At 53.1% G+C, this 15,287-nt stretch overlaps 8 protein-coding genes across 8 annotated transcripts; 7 read left to right on the top strand and 1 right to left on the bottom strand.

Moving 5' to 3' along the window:
* Positions 1-24: 24 nt before the first annotated feature.
* Positions 25-519, top strand: A1O1_05132 (uncharacterized protein; the record flags this gene model as incomplete). The annotated part of the gene is made up of 1 exon (XM_007726018.1): positions 25-519. The coding sequence occupies one exon, from the start codon at positions 25-27 to the stop codon at positions 517-519; it is 495 nt and encodes a 164-aa protein (XP_007724208.1).
* Positions 520-1,332: 813 nt separating this feature from the next.
* A1O1_05131 (uncharacterized protein) lies at positions 1,333-2,235 on the bottom strand (the record flags this gene model as incomplete). Its single annotated transcript, XM_007726017.1, has 1 exon — positions 1,333-2,235. The coding sequence occupies one exon, from the start codon at positions 2,233-2,235 to the stop codon at positions 1,333-1,335; it is 903 nt and encodes a 300-aa protein (XP_007724207.1).
* A 644-nt stretch (positions 2,236-2,879) lies between these two features.
* A1O1_05130 (uncharacterized protein) lies at positions 2,880-3,803 on the top strand (the record flags this gene model as incomplete). The annotated part of the gene is made up of 1 exon (XM_007726016.1): positions 2,880-3,803. The coding sequence occupies one exon, from the start codon at positions 2,880-2,882 to the stop codon at positions 3,801-3,803; it is 924 nt and encodes a 307-aa protein (XP_007724206.1).
* Positions 3,804-5,123: 1,320 nt separating this feature from the next.
* Positions 5,124-6,299, top strand: A1O1_05129 (CMGC/CK2 protein kinase; the record flags this gene model as incomplete). The annotated part of the gene is made up of 4 exons (XM_007726015.1): positions 5,124-5,238; positions 5,305-5,678; positions 5,730-6,149; positions 6,204-6,299. The coding sequence occupies 4 exons, from the start codon at positions 5,124-5,126 to the stop codon at positions 6,297-6,299; spliced, it is 1,005 nt and encodes a 334-aa protein (XP_007724205.1).
* Positions 6,300-7,137: 838 nt separating this feature from the next.
* A1O1_05128 (uncharacterized protein) lies at positions 7,138-7,438 on the top strand (the record flags this gene model as incomplete). The annotated part of the gene is made up of 2 exons (XM_007726014.1): positions 7,138-7,168; positions 7,221-7,438. 2 exons carry the CDS (start codon positions 7,138-7,140, stop codon positions 7,436-7,438), a joined length of 249 nt encoding a protein of 82 aa, XP_007724204.1.
* A 229-nt stretch (positions 7,439-7,667) lies between these two features.
* Positions 7,668-10,751, top strand: A1O1_05127 (valyl-tRNA synthetase; the record flags this gene model as incomplete). Its single annotated transcript, XM_007726013.1, has 1 exon — positions 7,668-10,751. The coding sequence occupies one exon, from the start codon at positions 7,668-7,670 to the stop codon at positions 10,749-10,751; it is 3,084 nt and encodes a 1,027-aa protein (XP_007724203.1).
* An 880-nt stretch (positions 10,752-11,631) lies between these two features.
* Positions 11,632-12,977, top strand: A1O1_05126 (uncharacterized protein; the record flags this gene model as incomplete). The annotated part of the gene is made up of 2 exons (XM_007726012.1): positions 11,632-12,217; positions 12,277-12,977. 2 exons carry the CDS (start codon positions 11,632-11,634, stop codon positions 12,975-12,977), a joined length of 1,287 nt encoding a protein of 428 aa, XP_007724202.1.
* A 511-nt stretch (positions 12,978-13,488) lies between these two features.
* On the top strand, positions 13,489-15,216 carry A1O1_05125 (D-xylulose kinase A; the record flags this gene model as incomplete). The annotated part of the gene is made up of 1 exon (XM_007726011.1): positions 13,489-15,216. One exon carries the CDS (start codon positions 13,489-13,491, stop codon positions 15,214-15,216), a length of 1,728 nt encoding a protein of 575 aa, XP_007724201.1.
* Between the last annotated feature and the right edge of the window lie 71 nt (positions 15,217-15,287).

The raw sequence follows: 15,287 nt of genomic DNA, 5'->3' as shown, positions 1-15,287 counted from the left end.
ACGCAAGCCCATCACTCATATCTGATGGATGAGACCGTCCCGTTTCCGACACTCGACTGGGAGCATAACCGCGGAGCATTACAAACAAGCAAGAGGAGGTTGCAGAAAGTAACACGAAGAGCAGAGGCGTTGAACCGTCTCTGCGATACGGACCGAGCGGAACCAGCCCACGCCGTCTATTTCGCCTTGCACCATCCTCTGTCTCTGCCCCTTGTCAATTCCATGGCGCGGGTCATTGGTGCGGAGCGTCGGTCAGGACAAGCAAATGGCCCCGAGATCGCGGATCTGGCCGAAGTGCAGACAATCAGGGCAGTGGTTCTGGCTTCTAATGAGGTTCTGCGCCATCATCCGAAAGCGCTCAAGAGCCTTGCCAAACAAGTCAATAGGAAAGTCAACCTTTTGATCGAACATCAGCGCACCATCCAGGATCGACGTCTTGCTCAGGAAACCCAGAATCAGAATCAGATGTCGGAAATGGATGGAGATTCTGCTGAGCCATTGCCTTCTCTTGGACAGTGACTGACTGCAGTCTGCAGTCTACGAGCTCTGATGGCCTGCGACCGGGTCCTCCAGCCTTGCGTTTAGCTAGTTGGTAGAGTGAACATGAATCAACAAATGCCTTTACCCACATTTGCTCTGATTCCATCGTAGATAAAATTGATGTTTCAGGGTGCATAGTATGATAGGAGATTGCGCTTTGTAGGGACGCCATGTCCATACCAAGTAGGCATGTTTATGTCGGATAAGAGCACCAGAATGATCAGCAATACCGGACGGTCACCAGAGGGACATCGTGTTGGAGGCTATTGTCTAGGAAACTATTGTCCAGGAGGCTACCATGTTCAGATAGCTATTATTTATAAGGCTACTGTGGAGGAGGGTGTTATTGAGAAGGGTGTCATCAAGGGGGGTATCGTTTAGGAAGGTATCGTTCAGGAAGGTATCGTTCAGGAGGGTATTATTCAGGAGGTATTCAGGAGGGTGTCGATTAGGAGGGTACGTTTAAGATAGTGTCGTTAAGGAGGGTATCGTTAAGGAAGGCGTCGTTGAGGAAGGCGTCAATCAGGCCTTTAGATAATGCTGAAGCTTGGCTGAACTTGAAGTAGTACTATGTACTCAGCTCTGTATCACAAACTCCCGAGTCCCAAGGTGAGTAAAATGTGCCCCGGGCTTACTCCGTTCCGGGACGAAGGCAATGCCGCCCTGTGCTATACTTACATTCGACCCTCCCAGTTCATCGCCTTACGACGTAGCACTCTGATTGAACCCACTCGTTCTGTCTAGAACAAAAAAGAAACCGCTACAAGAGTCTTGAAGGGTGTACCGTCAGACTCAAATCACCACACGAAACTTAAGCAAGTTCCTTTGAAGGACATCCTGCTTCTTCTGCTCCAGTACCTCCATGTCCCAGCTCACAGAAACGAATCTGCCGGAGAGCCAGTCCCGTCGCTCACGAGAGAGCCAGACCAGCGTGTCGGCAGCCAGCTCTGGCGTATCAGTCAGGATATCTTGCTTGTCTGGAGGCATGTTCATGGCCAGCTCAGTCTTGATAGCACCCGGATGGACTGCCATGGCGATGAGACCCTGCTGATAGTATTCCTTGTCGATGAACTCGGTGAGACGACAGAGAGCAAACTTAGTCGTCTGGTAGCCCGATGCGCCGGGGAAGATGACATGGGCTCCACCACTGCTGATATTGATGATTGTCTTGGTTGATGACTTGAGCAGCAACGGCACGAAATAGTGGGCAGCGAGATAGCTGCCTTTGATGTTGACCTCCCAAGTCCACCACCACTCACTTGGTTTGGACTCGGCGATAGGTTTCCACTCCTCCAGATAGCCGGCATTGCTGATCAAGATGTCGAGGCTGCCGCCGAGCACGTCTGCAGCGGTCTCGCTGGCCACTCGCACCGAGTCCTCCGACGTCATATCGACCTTGATAGAATGCACCAGCGGCTGGGATCGGTTTGCCTTCTTGGCCGCATCCTTGACGGCTGTCTCGACATCGGCCATGTCAGAACGAGCGAGGAGCACGATTTTCGAGCAGCCCGCGATAGCGAAGCTGATGGCGGTCGCCTTGCCGATGCCCTTGGAGGCGCCCGTGATCAAGACCGATTTGCCCGTCAGGTCGGCTTTGGCGGGATCAATAAAGGGGTAAGTATCCTTACGCACGGAGGCATAGCTAGCCACAGCAGGCCAGTTGGTCTCGCGCATGGAAGGATCCTGGGCCGACATGGTGATTCTTCAGAAGAGCGTCAAGATGTAGAGCCGAGTAAGTGGATGAGGTGAGAAAGATGGGTATGTTGGGTATGTTTGTTAGCTGTGTTTGTCCTATACAGAGTACTTATCTGACTTGTTCCTCCATGGCTTCTGATATATAAAGGCTGATAATTTGGAACCTGCGTCACTATTTCCGATCCTACAAGGCGTAGCTGTCGGAATTAGTGGAGGTAGGGGTATGTAACCTAGGTATATTCACGTTCCTCGGCGGAGATTACATTTATCTCCATAGCGATCAACAACTGCTGTAGATAGGAGGAGGTGGCGGAGGGAGGGTGAGGCGGGAGGAGGTGGGTGTTAAAGCGGCACGGTCGGAGTGAGCTCAATTAATGCAGTTTTTATACATTCCTTGTCCCGCCAAGGCCGCGCAAGGCTCCAGCTAACTCAATATGGTAATCATGACAGCCTTGTCTCCTGGACCTCAATGCGTGTTTGGTCTGCCATCTTATGAACTATATCTTCTTAGATTGTCACTGAAACTCCAACTATCGCGTAGCCAGAGAAGCAAGCACTTCATTCAACGCGGTTGAAGCACAGGGTACGTTGTGAATATAAGCCGAACCACTTCGAATCCCAGACAGTCTCTCACAGCGCGCAAAATGCCACCCACAAAACGAGCTCGAATATCCCATCCTGCCGAGCCCCAGGAGATGGTCACTGGAACTAGCGAGCATGCGTCGCAACAAGGGACCGACAACGAGCATTTATCAGAGACGCAAGATGATGCAGAGAGTACAGACTATAGCATCTCAGTCCCTACACAGGTGGCATACTGGTCCACGATCAGTCCCAGTGTCGATGGTATGCTAGGAGGTTACCCACAAGTTTCTCGCATCGATCTTCAATTCTCGCGGAACTTCTTACGTAAACTGGAACGTCTGGATAAAGCCAGCCGTGGGGAGACGAGCGCAGACGCATCATCTAATCAGCATAGATATGCATTTGAGTATTGCCTGGAGCCCGGTGCAGGCATTGGTCGGGTCACGCTCAACCTGCTGGCACCTCTATGCTCAAGGATAGACATCATTGAGCCCGTCAAACGGTTCACAGACGTGCTCACAGCGGATGACTCGGCAATCATTCGGTCAGGTCAGTTACGGCGCGTGTATAATATGCCGCTGCAGGAATGGACTGCAGAGTCCATGCCCTCCTACTCCGCTCCCGAAGAACGCGCAGAGACCGGCCCAGCAACAAGAGCAACGCCTACCGATGGGTACGACCTGATCTACAATCAATGGTGCTTGAATCACCTCTCGATGGCCGACTTGGTCAGCTATCTAACCAAACTGATCCCTCTGCTTCGACCCGGCGGTTGGATCATCGTCAAGGAAAACATCTCGACCGACGCCTATAGCAAAGATATCTTCGACGAGGAGGACAGCAGCGTCACTCGGAGTGACCAGAATTGGAGAACCGGGTTTGAACAGGCAGGACTCAAGCTGGTTAAGACGGAGCTACAAACTGGGTTCCCGAAAGCGCTGGGGTTGTTTCCCGTAAGGATGTATGCGTTGAGGCCCCGGTAAAGGTACAGAGGCATTGCTGTAAAGGGCAACACTCCATCATCTGTAGACAGACTCTGGGAGGAATATCCTGGCATCGGAGGAAAACAAGAATGGCGAGGCTGAAGTACCAGGTGAACTCTGCACCGCACCGCACCTTGAAGCGGCAGCTTGCACAAACCCGAGTGGGAATGCAGGCAAAGTGAGGCTATGTGCCCTCAGCTCAAGATCAAAATGGAAGTCCATAACGAAACGACACTTGGCTTCAAGGATCCACACCGTCCGACGGGGCTATCTATATGGTATTGGACAGGCCGATAGACATTTGTTGGCGGTCTTCAAAGAGGAGGCCCATGACCTTGCGCTGGTCGCGGCTTCAGCCCAGGAATCGTCGGTCCACAATGATCGTGTAGACCTCGCAGGAGAACGGTGTCAAATCCAAAAGGGTTAAGAACCATCATACGACTGACTTGAGAGCATCTGGCCGTGTTCGTTACTGCTTGGTCTCCTCCATCCTAAGGTGATATGTTCTGCTTTCAGACTGGAGCCAGTCTGGAAGATCTCCACCGATACGTGGGTATCCAGCGGCGACACGGTGTCTGGATGTGGCCGAGAGGACAGGTTCCGGCAATCGTCGAGAGGTGCAACGGGTGGTCCGCCAGATATGGCTGGAGGATCAGACTATTGCCCAAGAGCTGCATTGCGACCCCGGCACAGTCTTCGTGAACTGGCGGCAGATAATGAAAAGACTCAACGGGTCTGCCCTGCTTCTTTGATTTCAGTTCAAGCTTGGTCAGATAAAGTGCTGTAGAGCATCGATCGTGATGGTATATCGCTCATCAACCACACGAAGCGGCACAGTTGATACCGGTATCTATCTCGTCGGCCCTTTCATCGTCTTTAAGATTGACGCCTTTGAGTTGAGCGGTAGTAGTAGGCAAATATAAAAGCGGCGTGGCCGAGCTCTAATGGATTCGAAGCGGCGAGTCGTTTGGGCCAAGCAGACAGCCTCCAGGCGCAAATAATACTGCGAGTGGTAGGCACCTCAGAATGCAGTCTGGACTGCATTGTTTGCACATCCGATTCCCTGCAGCTTTGATTCACTGCGGCGGCCGCGCATCCAAAGGCTCCCACCAACGACACCACATTATTTGATTGTAGCCATCTCACTCTCCTTACACCCCGGTACTAGTAGTATTGCATCCCTTGGCCGGGCTCTCCCCAGAACGGCGCCTATGCTGCTGCGCGACGGACCCTGCCACCTTCTTGTGATCAGAGACATCATTCACCGTCGGCCAGTCTTCAGCGCATGAGACAACCCCGCGGCCTACCGCAACCGCAGCCATGGCGCGAGTCTACGCCGACGTCAACGCCAAAATGCCGCGGTCATATTGGGACTATGACTCCGTGGCCATCTCTTGGGGAGTCCTGGAAAACTATGAGATCGTGAGGAAGATTGGTAGGGCCTGATTACAAACGTTTCCTGGCTGGTCAACTGACTAACATGGCACGCAAACTTGAACAGGGCGAGGAAAATACTCCGAGGTGTTCGAAGGCATTAACGTTGCCAACTATCAGAAGTGTGTCATCAAAGTGCTCAAGCCTGTCAAGAAGAAGAAGATCAAGAGAGAAATCAAGATCCTGCAAAACCTGTCCGGCGGCCCCAACATCATCGCTTTGCTCGATGTCGTGCGCGACAGCCAGAGCAAAACACCCAGCTTGATCTTCGAAAACGTGGACAACACCGACTTCCGAACCCTGTATCCCCGCTTCGTCGACTACGATGTGCGATACTACATCTTTGAGTTGCTCAAGGCATTGGACTTCTGTCACAGCAAGGGTATCATGCACAGAGACGTCAAGCCGCACAATGTCATGATCGACCATGCGAAGAGAAAGGTGAGCATATATACTGCCGTATCAGAGAGACCGGACACTGACACCAGACAGCTGCGACTCATTGACTGGGGTCTCGCCGAATTCTATCATCAAGGCACCGAATACAATGTCCGAGTGGCATCGCGGTATTTCAAGGGCCCTGAATTGCTGGTGGATTTCCAGGAGTACGACTATTCGCTCGACATGTGGTCTCTCGGTGCCATGTTCGCATCCATGATCTTCCGCAAAGAACCTTTCTTCCATGGGAACAGTAATGCCGACCAACTGGTGAAGATTGCAAAGGTCCTAGGCACAGACGAGCTTTTCGAGTATCTCGACAAATACGACATCGAGTTGGACGCCCAGTACGACGACATCCTCAGCAGATTTCCCAAGAAACCGTGGCAAAGCTTCGTGAACGCCGAAAACCAACGTTTTGTCAGCCCGGAAGCCATCGACTTCCTTGACAAACTGCTCAGATATGATCATCAGGTATGTCGCTCTACACATTTGAACAAGACGCCGTTTACTGATCACTCGCTACAGGAACGTCTTACCGCGCAGGAAGCGATGGCTCACCCTTACTTTGCACCAGTGAGGACTGCAGCAGCACAGCCAAACTCGCAGAATCATGGCTCTTAACGCAGTAGCCCCGAGCACGATGAATTTCCAATCCCACATACCGACTATCAGATGAGGATAGTCACAGCCTCCGCCGTGACCAGCAGCCATTCCCAGATGAGCAATGAACAATGAACAATGACAACATGGAAATCCAGGAAGCTGTAACGGCGAAAGGCAGCCTAATGGCGAAGGGCCAAGTGAGCTAGGATGACCCAGGACACCGGGCACGACGCCGCACTGCATTGCATGAAGGACCGGAGTATGGGTGGGAGGCGGCGCATCTGTTCGAGACGAGGTGCAGGGCATGATAGAGGGTATTCGAGGAACTCAACTCAGATGCGACTTGAAATGAATTCGAATTCTCTGTAAGACGTCAAAGGCGCCTGCCTATCTGTATCTTGTGCGTAACATGCCGTCTACCAGGTAACTTGATAACCGCTCGCAGTCGGAAGCCTGACTGCATCCGCATGGAGGTACCCAATTGTTCTAGTAGCTGGTGACAGTAGTGTACCTTCCGTGCCGTGCCTAAGACCTGGTATCTACAGCTGAGCCTGACGTACTAGTATCTGATGTCAGTCTTGGCATGGCTGCTGTATTTTTGGAGCGTACAACTGCCAGCCGCAAGAGTTGCGACTCATGCATCCAGTCACATCTTTCATCTCCCTTTCTGCCACAAGACAATCGATCCAAAGGTGACTCACTTACCTACATACATTTACGCAGCCTTATGTCAGAAGCCAACAGGTCCTCCTGAAGAACGACGTTTCTAGCAGCCGCGAGGCCATCAAGCAAAATACTTATCAGGCCCTTTCTCCTGCGCCCTCCTCCTGCTTGGAGACGGCTATCTCGTTTCAACATGGCCTTGAATGCGGCATCGCACAACATCAGTAAGTCCGAAGACTATGTGAGAGTAGTGCTCTGGTGTTGACGCATCTGCAGCTGGGGACCCGACAGGCTCTCCATCAGGACCCCCTCCGCCAGTATCCTCCGATATTGCTGCCATAGCCAAGGGTGCTGCCCAAAAGGATTCGATGGGCCAGAATGTGCCCGGAAAGGATCTGCAAGGCAATGACGAGGGTCAAACCGTAATGGGCGAGGCGGGCAAGCCGAAGACGGCCAAAGAAAGTATGCAAGACACCGCTGAAGGACCGCATTGATGCACAATGGTTCCCATGTTCGAACGGCTCCGACTGGGTCGTTGTACACGGCATGACTCACCTATTAGACGAGTACCGGGTCACCGAGTTCCAATGGTGAATGACTGGGAAAGTGTACATACAGGCGAGCGGAAACTATTAGTCTGCCGTCTGCAACCTCTCAATAGAGAACAAATCATTGCCCACGCTGCCGTCCCTCTTACTCGCGAATAACCCAATTTCTGACATGATGTCTGCTGCAGTTGAAAAGGAGCGTAAGAAGGCCGAGAAACTGGCGAAATTCCAGGAAAAACAGTCCAAAAAACAAGCTGCGCCTGCCGATGCTGCACCCAAGGCAGCAAAGAAGGAGAAAGTCAAAAAACCCACCGCCGTCGATGCCTACGAACCGCAAAAGATCGAAGCCGGCCGGTACGAATGGTGGGAAAGCAGGGGCTACTTCAAACCTCAGTTCACCGAAGATGGCAAGATCAAGCCGGAAGGGAAATTCGTCATCCCAATTCCTCCGCCCAACGTGACCGGGTCCCTCCACATGGGTCACGCCCTGACCAACGCTCTCCAGGATACGATGATCAGACACGCTAGGATGAAGGGGAAAACGACAGCTTGGATCCCTGGCTGTGATCACGCTGGTATTGCCACACAAAGTGTGGTAGAACGATTGCTGCTGAAGACGGAAGGGAAGACACGGCACGACATCGGACGAGAAGCTTTATTGGAGAAGATATGGAGCTGGAAAGACAAGTATCATGCCAACATCACGAGGCAGCTCAAGCGATTGGGTGGTTCGATGGATTGGTCCCGAGAAGCGTTCACCATGGATGAGAACCTCTCTCTCGCCGTCCGTAAAACCTTCATTGACTTGTTCGATGAAGGCATCATCTACAGGGCCAACCGCCTCGTGAACTGGTGTTCTGCTCTTAGCACCTCCCTATCAAACCTGGAAGTTGACAACAAGGAACTCAAAGGTCGGACGAAGCTGAAGGTGCCAGGCTACGACAAGATGGTGGAGTTTGGTGTGCTTACCTACTTCAAATATCCCATCAGCAAGGGGGACGACTCACACCGATCATCAACCTCTCCGGACCGGTTCAAAGGATATGATTTCATTGAAATTGCGACCACTCGACCGGAAACCATGTTCGGTGATACCGGCATTGCTGTGCACCCTGACGACAACAGATACAAGCACCTTGTTGGGAAAACCGCCATTCATCCTTTCATTCCCGATCGGGAGATTGTCATCTTTGCCGACGAGGAGGTGGAGATGGACTTTGGTACGGGCGCCGTTAAAATCACACCTGCGCACGACCCCAGCGATTTTATCAAAGGCAAGAAGCACAATCTGGAATTCATCAACATTATGAACGATGACGGGACATTGAACGCAAACGCGGGACCTTTTGCTGGGCAGAAACGGTTCGATGCTCGTTACGCCGTAATCGAGGCCCTCAAAGAACTCGGCCTGTATACAAAGCAAGAGGAGAACCCGATGACGATACCCATATGTCAACGGAGCAAAGATGTCATTGAACCGGTGCTAAAGCCCCAGTGGTGGATGAGGATGACCGATCTAGCCAAAGCTGCCGACGACGCCGTGCTTGAGGGACGAATTCTGATCAAACCTGAGACCGAGTCTCGACGATTTCATTTCTGGATGCAGAACATTCAGGACTGGTGCATTTCTCGCCAATTGTGGTGGGGTCACCGTGCACCGGCATATTTCATCCAGCTTGAGGGCGAGGAAAGCGATGAAGCCGACGATCGATACTGGGTTTGCGGCGAGAATGAGGAAGAAGCACGTGCGAAGGCGGAAAAGAAGTTTCCGGGCAAGCAATTCACACTGAAATGGGATGAAGACGTGCTTGACACGTGGTTTTCCTCCGGCCTGTGGCCCTTTTCCACCCTCGGATGGCCCAAAGATACCCACGACATGCGGACGTTATATCCCACTTCCATGCTCGAGACTGGTTGGGATATCCTCTTCTTCTGGGTGGCACGAATGATCATGCTGGGTTTGAAGTTGACTGGCGAGGTGCCTTTCACCGAGGTATACTGCCATTCTCTCATCCGAGACGCCGAAGGTCGCAAGATGTCCAAATCGCTCGGAAACGTGGTGGATCCCGTGGACATCATCCAAGGCATCTCTCTTGAGGATCTTCACAAGACACTGTACGCTGGAAACCTTGACCCTGCTGAGGTCGAGCGGGCCAAAGCGTACCAGAAGTCGGCGTTCCCGAAGGGCATCGAGGAATGCGGTGCGGATGCTTTGCGGTTCACGCTTGTGAACTACACCACAGGAGGCGGCGACATCGCCTTTGACATCCGGGAAATTGAAGCCAAGCGGAGGTTCTGCAACAAGATTTACCAAGCCACCAACTTTGCCCTCGGACGGCTGGGTGAAGGGTTCATTCCCGACTCCGGTATAACGGATAACCAGCCCAAAACTCTGGCAGAGGCATGGATTCTCCACAGGCTGAATGCTGCCGCTAAACAAGTCAATGAGGCCATTGAGGGACGTGAGTTTTCCGTGGCTGCCGGTACACTCTATCAATATTGGTTCACCCAACTTTGCGACACATTCATCGAAAACTCCAAGTACATCCTCACGCCGGAAGCGCCCGAAGATGAGAGAGATTCGGCTCAACAGACATTGTACACCGCCCTGGAAGGTGGCTTGCTCCTCTTACATCCTCTAATGCCTTTCTTGACAGAACACTTGTGGCAGAAACTACCCCGTCGCAAGGGTGATACCACAGAGAGTATCATGGTGGCCAAGTATCCCGAATACAATGAGAAGCTCGACGCGCCGCAGGAAGCCGCAAAGTACGAGTTCATCATGGCCATTTCTACCGGTGTGCGAAGCTTGCTGTCCCAGTACGGGTTCAAAGAACCGGGTGACATTGTCATCCAGACATACTCGGAATCCGCCTTCCACACTGTCTCCGATGAACGCACATCCATCAAGTCTCTGGGCGGCAAGTACGCTGGGGAGATTGAGGTCCTTCCTCCCAGCGCTGATGCTCTTCCGCCCGCGGGATGTGCTCTGCAGAACATCAACGCCGATGCTGCTGTGTACCTGAAGATTGTCGGCCGAGTTGACCTTGCGGAGGAACTGAAAAAGCAAGCGAAGGCGATTGAGGATGCGAAATCCAAAGCGGAGAAGAGCAGAAAGATCATGAATAGCGCTGGATGGGAGAAGGCAGGTCCCGAGACCAGGCAAAAGGAAGAGGCGAAACTACATAATGCCGAGAGCGAGGTCAAGAGACTGGAAGAGGCTGTCAAAGACCTGGAGAGATTGAAGTTGGAGGGCTAAGTTGGAGAAGACGGCAGGGTAACGACTGCCAGCACGCCGATGCGAAGGGCTTTATGTTCTGGGATAGTGTATTAGAATCAGATATCCATATGGCGAAAGGGTCATATCAAAACACAAACATGTAGGCTCATTGAATATTTGGACTCTGGATCTGTCTATAAACTAGTAGTTGGGCACGAAAGGACTGTCACGGACGCTCCTTCGGAAGTCCGAATCGAGACAGACGGGAGAACGTTTGGTCTATGACTTGATGCGGGTCAGGAAAGGCGAAGGCTCACATAATGTTAAATAATTGCTTACTTGCATCATAGAAGCTGGTGATAATTGTTGCATGTCTCTCTCTACCTGCTTGGCTGCAAAAGACTAGACTGCGCCAAAGAAAAGAAGAGATTCCATTTACGGGTTCTATCTGTACCGAAGGGAGAGAGGTTTACTGAAGGATTTCTAACTGCCACTCTCTGGTACCGGGCGTAGAAGACTTCACTTGAGCACTGTACACCTCGTTGACCTGCACGCAACGAAACGGTATGTGGTCTGAGAGCACGACCTAGACTCGACCCGAACCCAGACCTCAAGAGCGTCGACGACTCTTTACAGCGTACGCGTAACCTACGAATCCGCCCACGTTAGACGAACGAAGGAACGGTGGTCGCCAGTCGCCCGCCTGCAGATGCTGTTGACGCATTCCCTTCGCGCGGAAACGCGACGCATGGCCCCTTGTCAACGAACCTGCCTGAATTCCAGCCCCAAATTCCCGACGATACGAGTCAGACTGGCCAGCAACCAGTGCATCAATAGACCCTCACATACACTCGGCCGAACCTCGAAAAGACCTCTTCCTCGACTTGCCCGCCTCGCCGTCACTCCTTGTCTGCTACCCATGTCGGCGAGTCAGACGCAAATACAGTCGAGAGGCCATGCGGGACATTCCCATGGCCACGGCCACAGTCATGACACGGCGTACCTGACGTCGAAGAACAAGAAAGATCCGGGGGTGAGAATCACGAGAATCGGACTCTTCGTCAATGTCGGCATGGCCATTGGCAAGGGGGTCGGAGGATACGTCTTCAACTCGCAGGCCCTGATCGCGGACGGGTTCCATGCCTTGACCGACCTGGTGTCAGACTTCATGACCCTTGCCACCATCTCGTGGTCCCTGAAGCCAGCTACGTCTCGGTTTCCGAGCGGTTACGGCAAGATCGAGAGTTTAGGAGCGCTGGGGGTGAGCGGGCTGCTGCTGTTCGGTGGCATTGGCATGGGTCTGAATGGCTTGGACGCTCTGTACACTCAACTGTTCCTCGATGCCGCTACTCTTGCTGCTCATGCACACGAACATGGCGAGCATTCGCATGGGTTGTTCTCGTTCCTGGGTCACAGCCACAGTCATGGATCGTCCGTACCAGACATCAATGCTGCATGGCTCGCTGGCGCGTCTATCGTGATCAAGGAGTGGCTATATCAAGCAAGTAAGTCGGCCCCTCCACCCCTTCCAGCTATCTGTTGCAGTTCCTGACGCAGAGCACAGCTATGAAAGTTGCACGGGAACGAAAATCCTCGGTCCTTGCTTCGAATGCTGTCCACCACCGAGTCGACTCCCTGACCAGCATCGTTGCCCTAGCCACGATCGGAGGAGCACATGTGTTTACGGACGCCTCATGGCTAGATCCCGTCGGTGGCCTGCTTATATCGATGATGGTTATAAGAGCCGGATGGAACAATACTAGAGCAGCCTTGCTGGAGCTTGCAGATGTCACGGTCGACGACGAAATCAAGGCATCAGTTCGCAAAGCCGCTACCCGAGCTTTGAAGGGGGACCTAGCCAAGGGCATCCCGGCGGTCGAGTTCGGCGATCAGGCAGAAATCAGAGATGTCCAGGGCGTCAAATCGGGCCAAAACTACCTGATGGACATTGAACTGGCCGTGCCTAGAGACCTTACCCTAGAGCACATGGAAGCACTCGAGCATGCCGTGCGGGAGAGGGCTGGCACCAAAGTACGCGGCGTTCGTCGTGTGCGTGTCAAGTTTGTCCCGGTTGAGGATACGCATACTACGCTCGCTGGCGATTTTATCGACGGCGAGATCAGTGTGAGGAGCAGCCCGGAGCCCGAGGACGAAGTTGACCATGACCACGACCACGACCATCAACATGACCATAATCATGAACATGAACACGGTCACCCAAACAGCCATGTGCACACCACAACGGAGAGCAAGAAGGATGCTTGATACATCCAGCCTCATCTCTTTTCACTACTGCACGGACGTATTAGGACATGTGGACTTTTCTGGCTCCACCATCAATTTAACGAGCAAGTCGGCAAAAGGCGGCACTCAAGATCCATCGGCGGCGGTCGACTATTATCATCCATAACTCCTCGAACTTCGGCGTCGAGTTTTGTCTACAACTTGTCATTATTATATCAGGCTGATATCATCTCGCCAAGACCGATGCCCACCGGAGCTTTACCCGCCATTGCCATTCTCCATCGCCATCATACGGACCACTATATCACCCACTCACCGACCTATCACCTTATTCCATCACCGCGCCGCGCTGAACACCGTCTAGACTTCTCCACTTTCTTTCGTCACACCGGAACAACACCTCTGGTGCTGGTTGAAGAAAGCCTCCCTTTGTGTGGTTTCGTCCCTAGAAGTACGTAGCTGCAAACAAACCGTCCAACACAGTCATACCCTGCTGTCGGCAGCAACCAGAAACACTGGATCAGTTGCAACCATGGCGTCCTCCAGTCCTTTGTACCTGGGCTTCGACTTGTCGACCCAGCAGCTGAAGGGCATTGTCGTCGACGACAGCCTTAAAAAAGTACATGATGCCAAGTTCGACTTTGATGCCGACGCCAAAGGCTTCAAGATACAGAAAGGAGTCATGGTCAACGAAGCCGAACATGAAGTCTTCGCTCCTGTGGCCATGTGGCTGCAAGCTTTGGACGTCCTCCTCGGCAGATTAAAAGACGACGGCCTCGACTTTAAAAGAGTAAAGGCCATCAGTGGCTCGGGAATGCAACATGGAAGTGTCTTCTGGAACGCTGATGCCGAGCAATTACTGGCCCAACTTGATCCAAAGAAAACATTAGAATCCCAACTCGACGTTGCATTCGCTCATCCGTACAGCCCCAACTGGCAAGACGCAAGCACTCAAAAAGAGTGCGAGGAGTTCGACGCCATCTTGGGCAACGAACACCAGCTGGCCAATGTCACGGGAAGCAAAGCCCACCATCGGTTCACCGGCCCGCAGATACTGCGCTTCCAACGCAAGTATCCGGACAAGTACATCAAGACGAAAAGAATCACTCTTGTCTCGTCTTGGATAGCCACGGTTCTCCTAGGCAGGTTTGCGCCCTTTGATATTTCCGACGTCTGTGGTATGAATCTATGGGACATCAAAGCTGGAAAGTGGCACGAGAAACTCCTGGAACTGGCCGCCGGCCCATCAGGGGTGGACGCGCTGAAACAAAAACTCGGCGACGTCCCTGAAGATGGAGGCGCCCATCTAGGATCCATTTCGCAATATTTCGTGCGCCGCCATGGATTCAGCGAGGATTGCACCATTATCGCCTCGACAGGAGACAACCCATCGACCATACTCGCCCTGCCGCTACGGCACAACGACGCCATGGTGTCGCTGGGGACGTCGACGACATTCCTCATGTCCACGGCCGAATACAAACCCGACCCATCCACACATTTCTTCAACTCTCCCACCACTCCGGGCCTGTACATGTTCATGCTGTGCTACAAGAACGGCGGCCTCGCACGCGAAAGAGTGCGCGATGCCATCAACTCCAAATTCAATGTGGCCGACAAGACCTCCTGGACCGAATTCGACAAACACCTGCTCTCCACGCCACCGCTCGCACAAGACTCCTCCGACCCGATGCAATTGGGGCTGTATTTCCCCCGACCCGAAATCATTCCCGACCTCCCCGCCGGCGAGTGGCATTTCGCATATGATCCGCAATCCGACACGCTCACGCGCGTCAATTCCGTGCCCCAAAGTCCCGAACAAGACGCCCGCGTCATCGTCGAGTCGCAGTTCCTCTCGCTGCGCCTACGCTCGCAGCACCTCGTGTCGTCGCCGGCAGACGGGCTCCCGCCGCAGCCGCGTCGCGTCTACCTCGTCGGCGGCGGCAGTCGGAACAAGGCCATCGCCAAAGTTGCGGGCCAGGTCCTGGGCGGGTCGGAAGGCGTGTTCAAGCTCGATGTCGGCGAGAACGCCTGTGCCCTTGGCGCCGCGTATAAGGCTGTCTGGGCTATGGAGCGCCAACCCGGTGAGACGTTCGAGGAGTTGATCGGCAAGCGGTGGCACGAGGATGAGTTCGTCGAGAGGATCGCTGACGGGTATAACAAAGATGTCTGGGACAAATATGCCCTCGCTCTGAAGGGGTTCCAGGATATGGAGCTGGCGCTGCTCCGCGAGGAAGAGGCTAAAAAGAAGGCGTCATGAATGGACCTGAACGAGCGAGCGTCTCATAAAATAAAATGTAAAGCATGTGCGAGAATGACATAGACTTAGCC

The sequence above is a fragment of the Capronia coronata genome, assembly GCF_000585585.1.
Source record: "Capronia coronata CBS 617.96 chromosome Unknown acBCG-supercont1.4, whole genome shotgun sequence".
Classification (NCBI taxonomy): Eukaryota; Fungi; Ascomycota; class Eurotiomycetes; order Chaetothyriales; family Herpotrichiellaceae; genus Capronia; species Capronia coronata.
The sequence above is the reverse complement of the archived record's forward strand: the minus strand, read 5'-3'. Positions and strand labels throughout refer to the sequence as shown.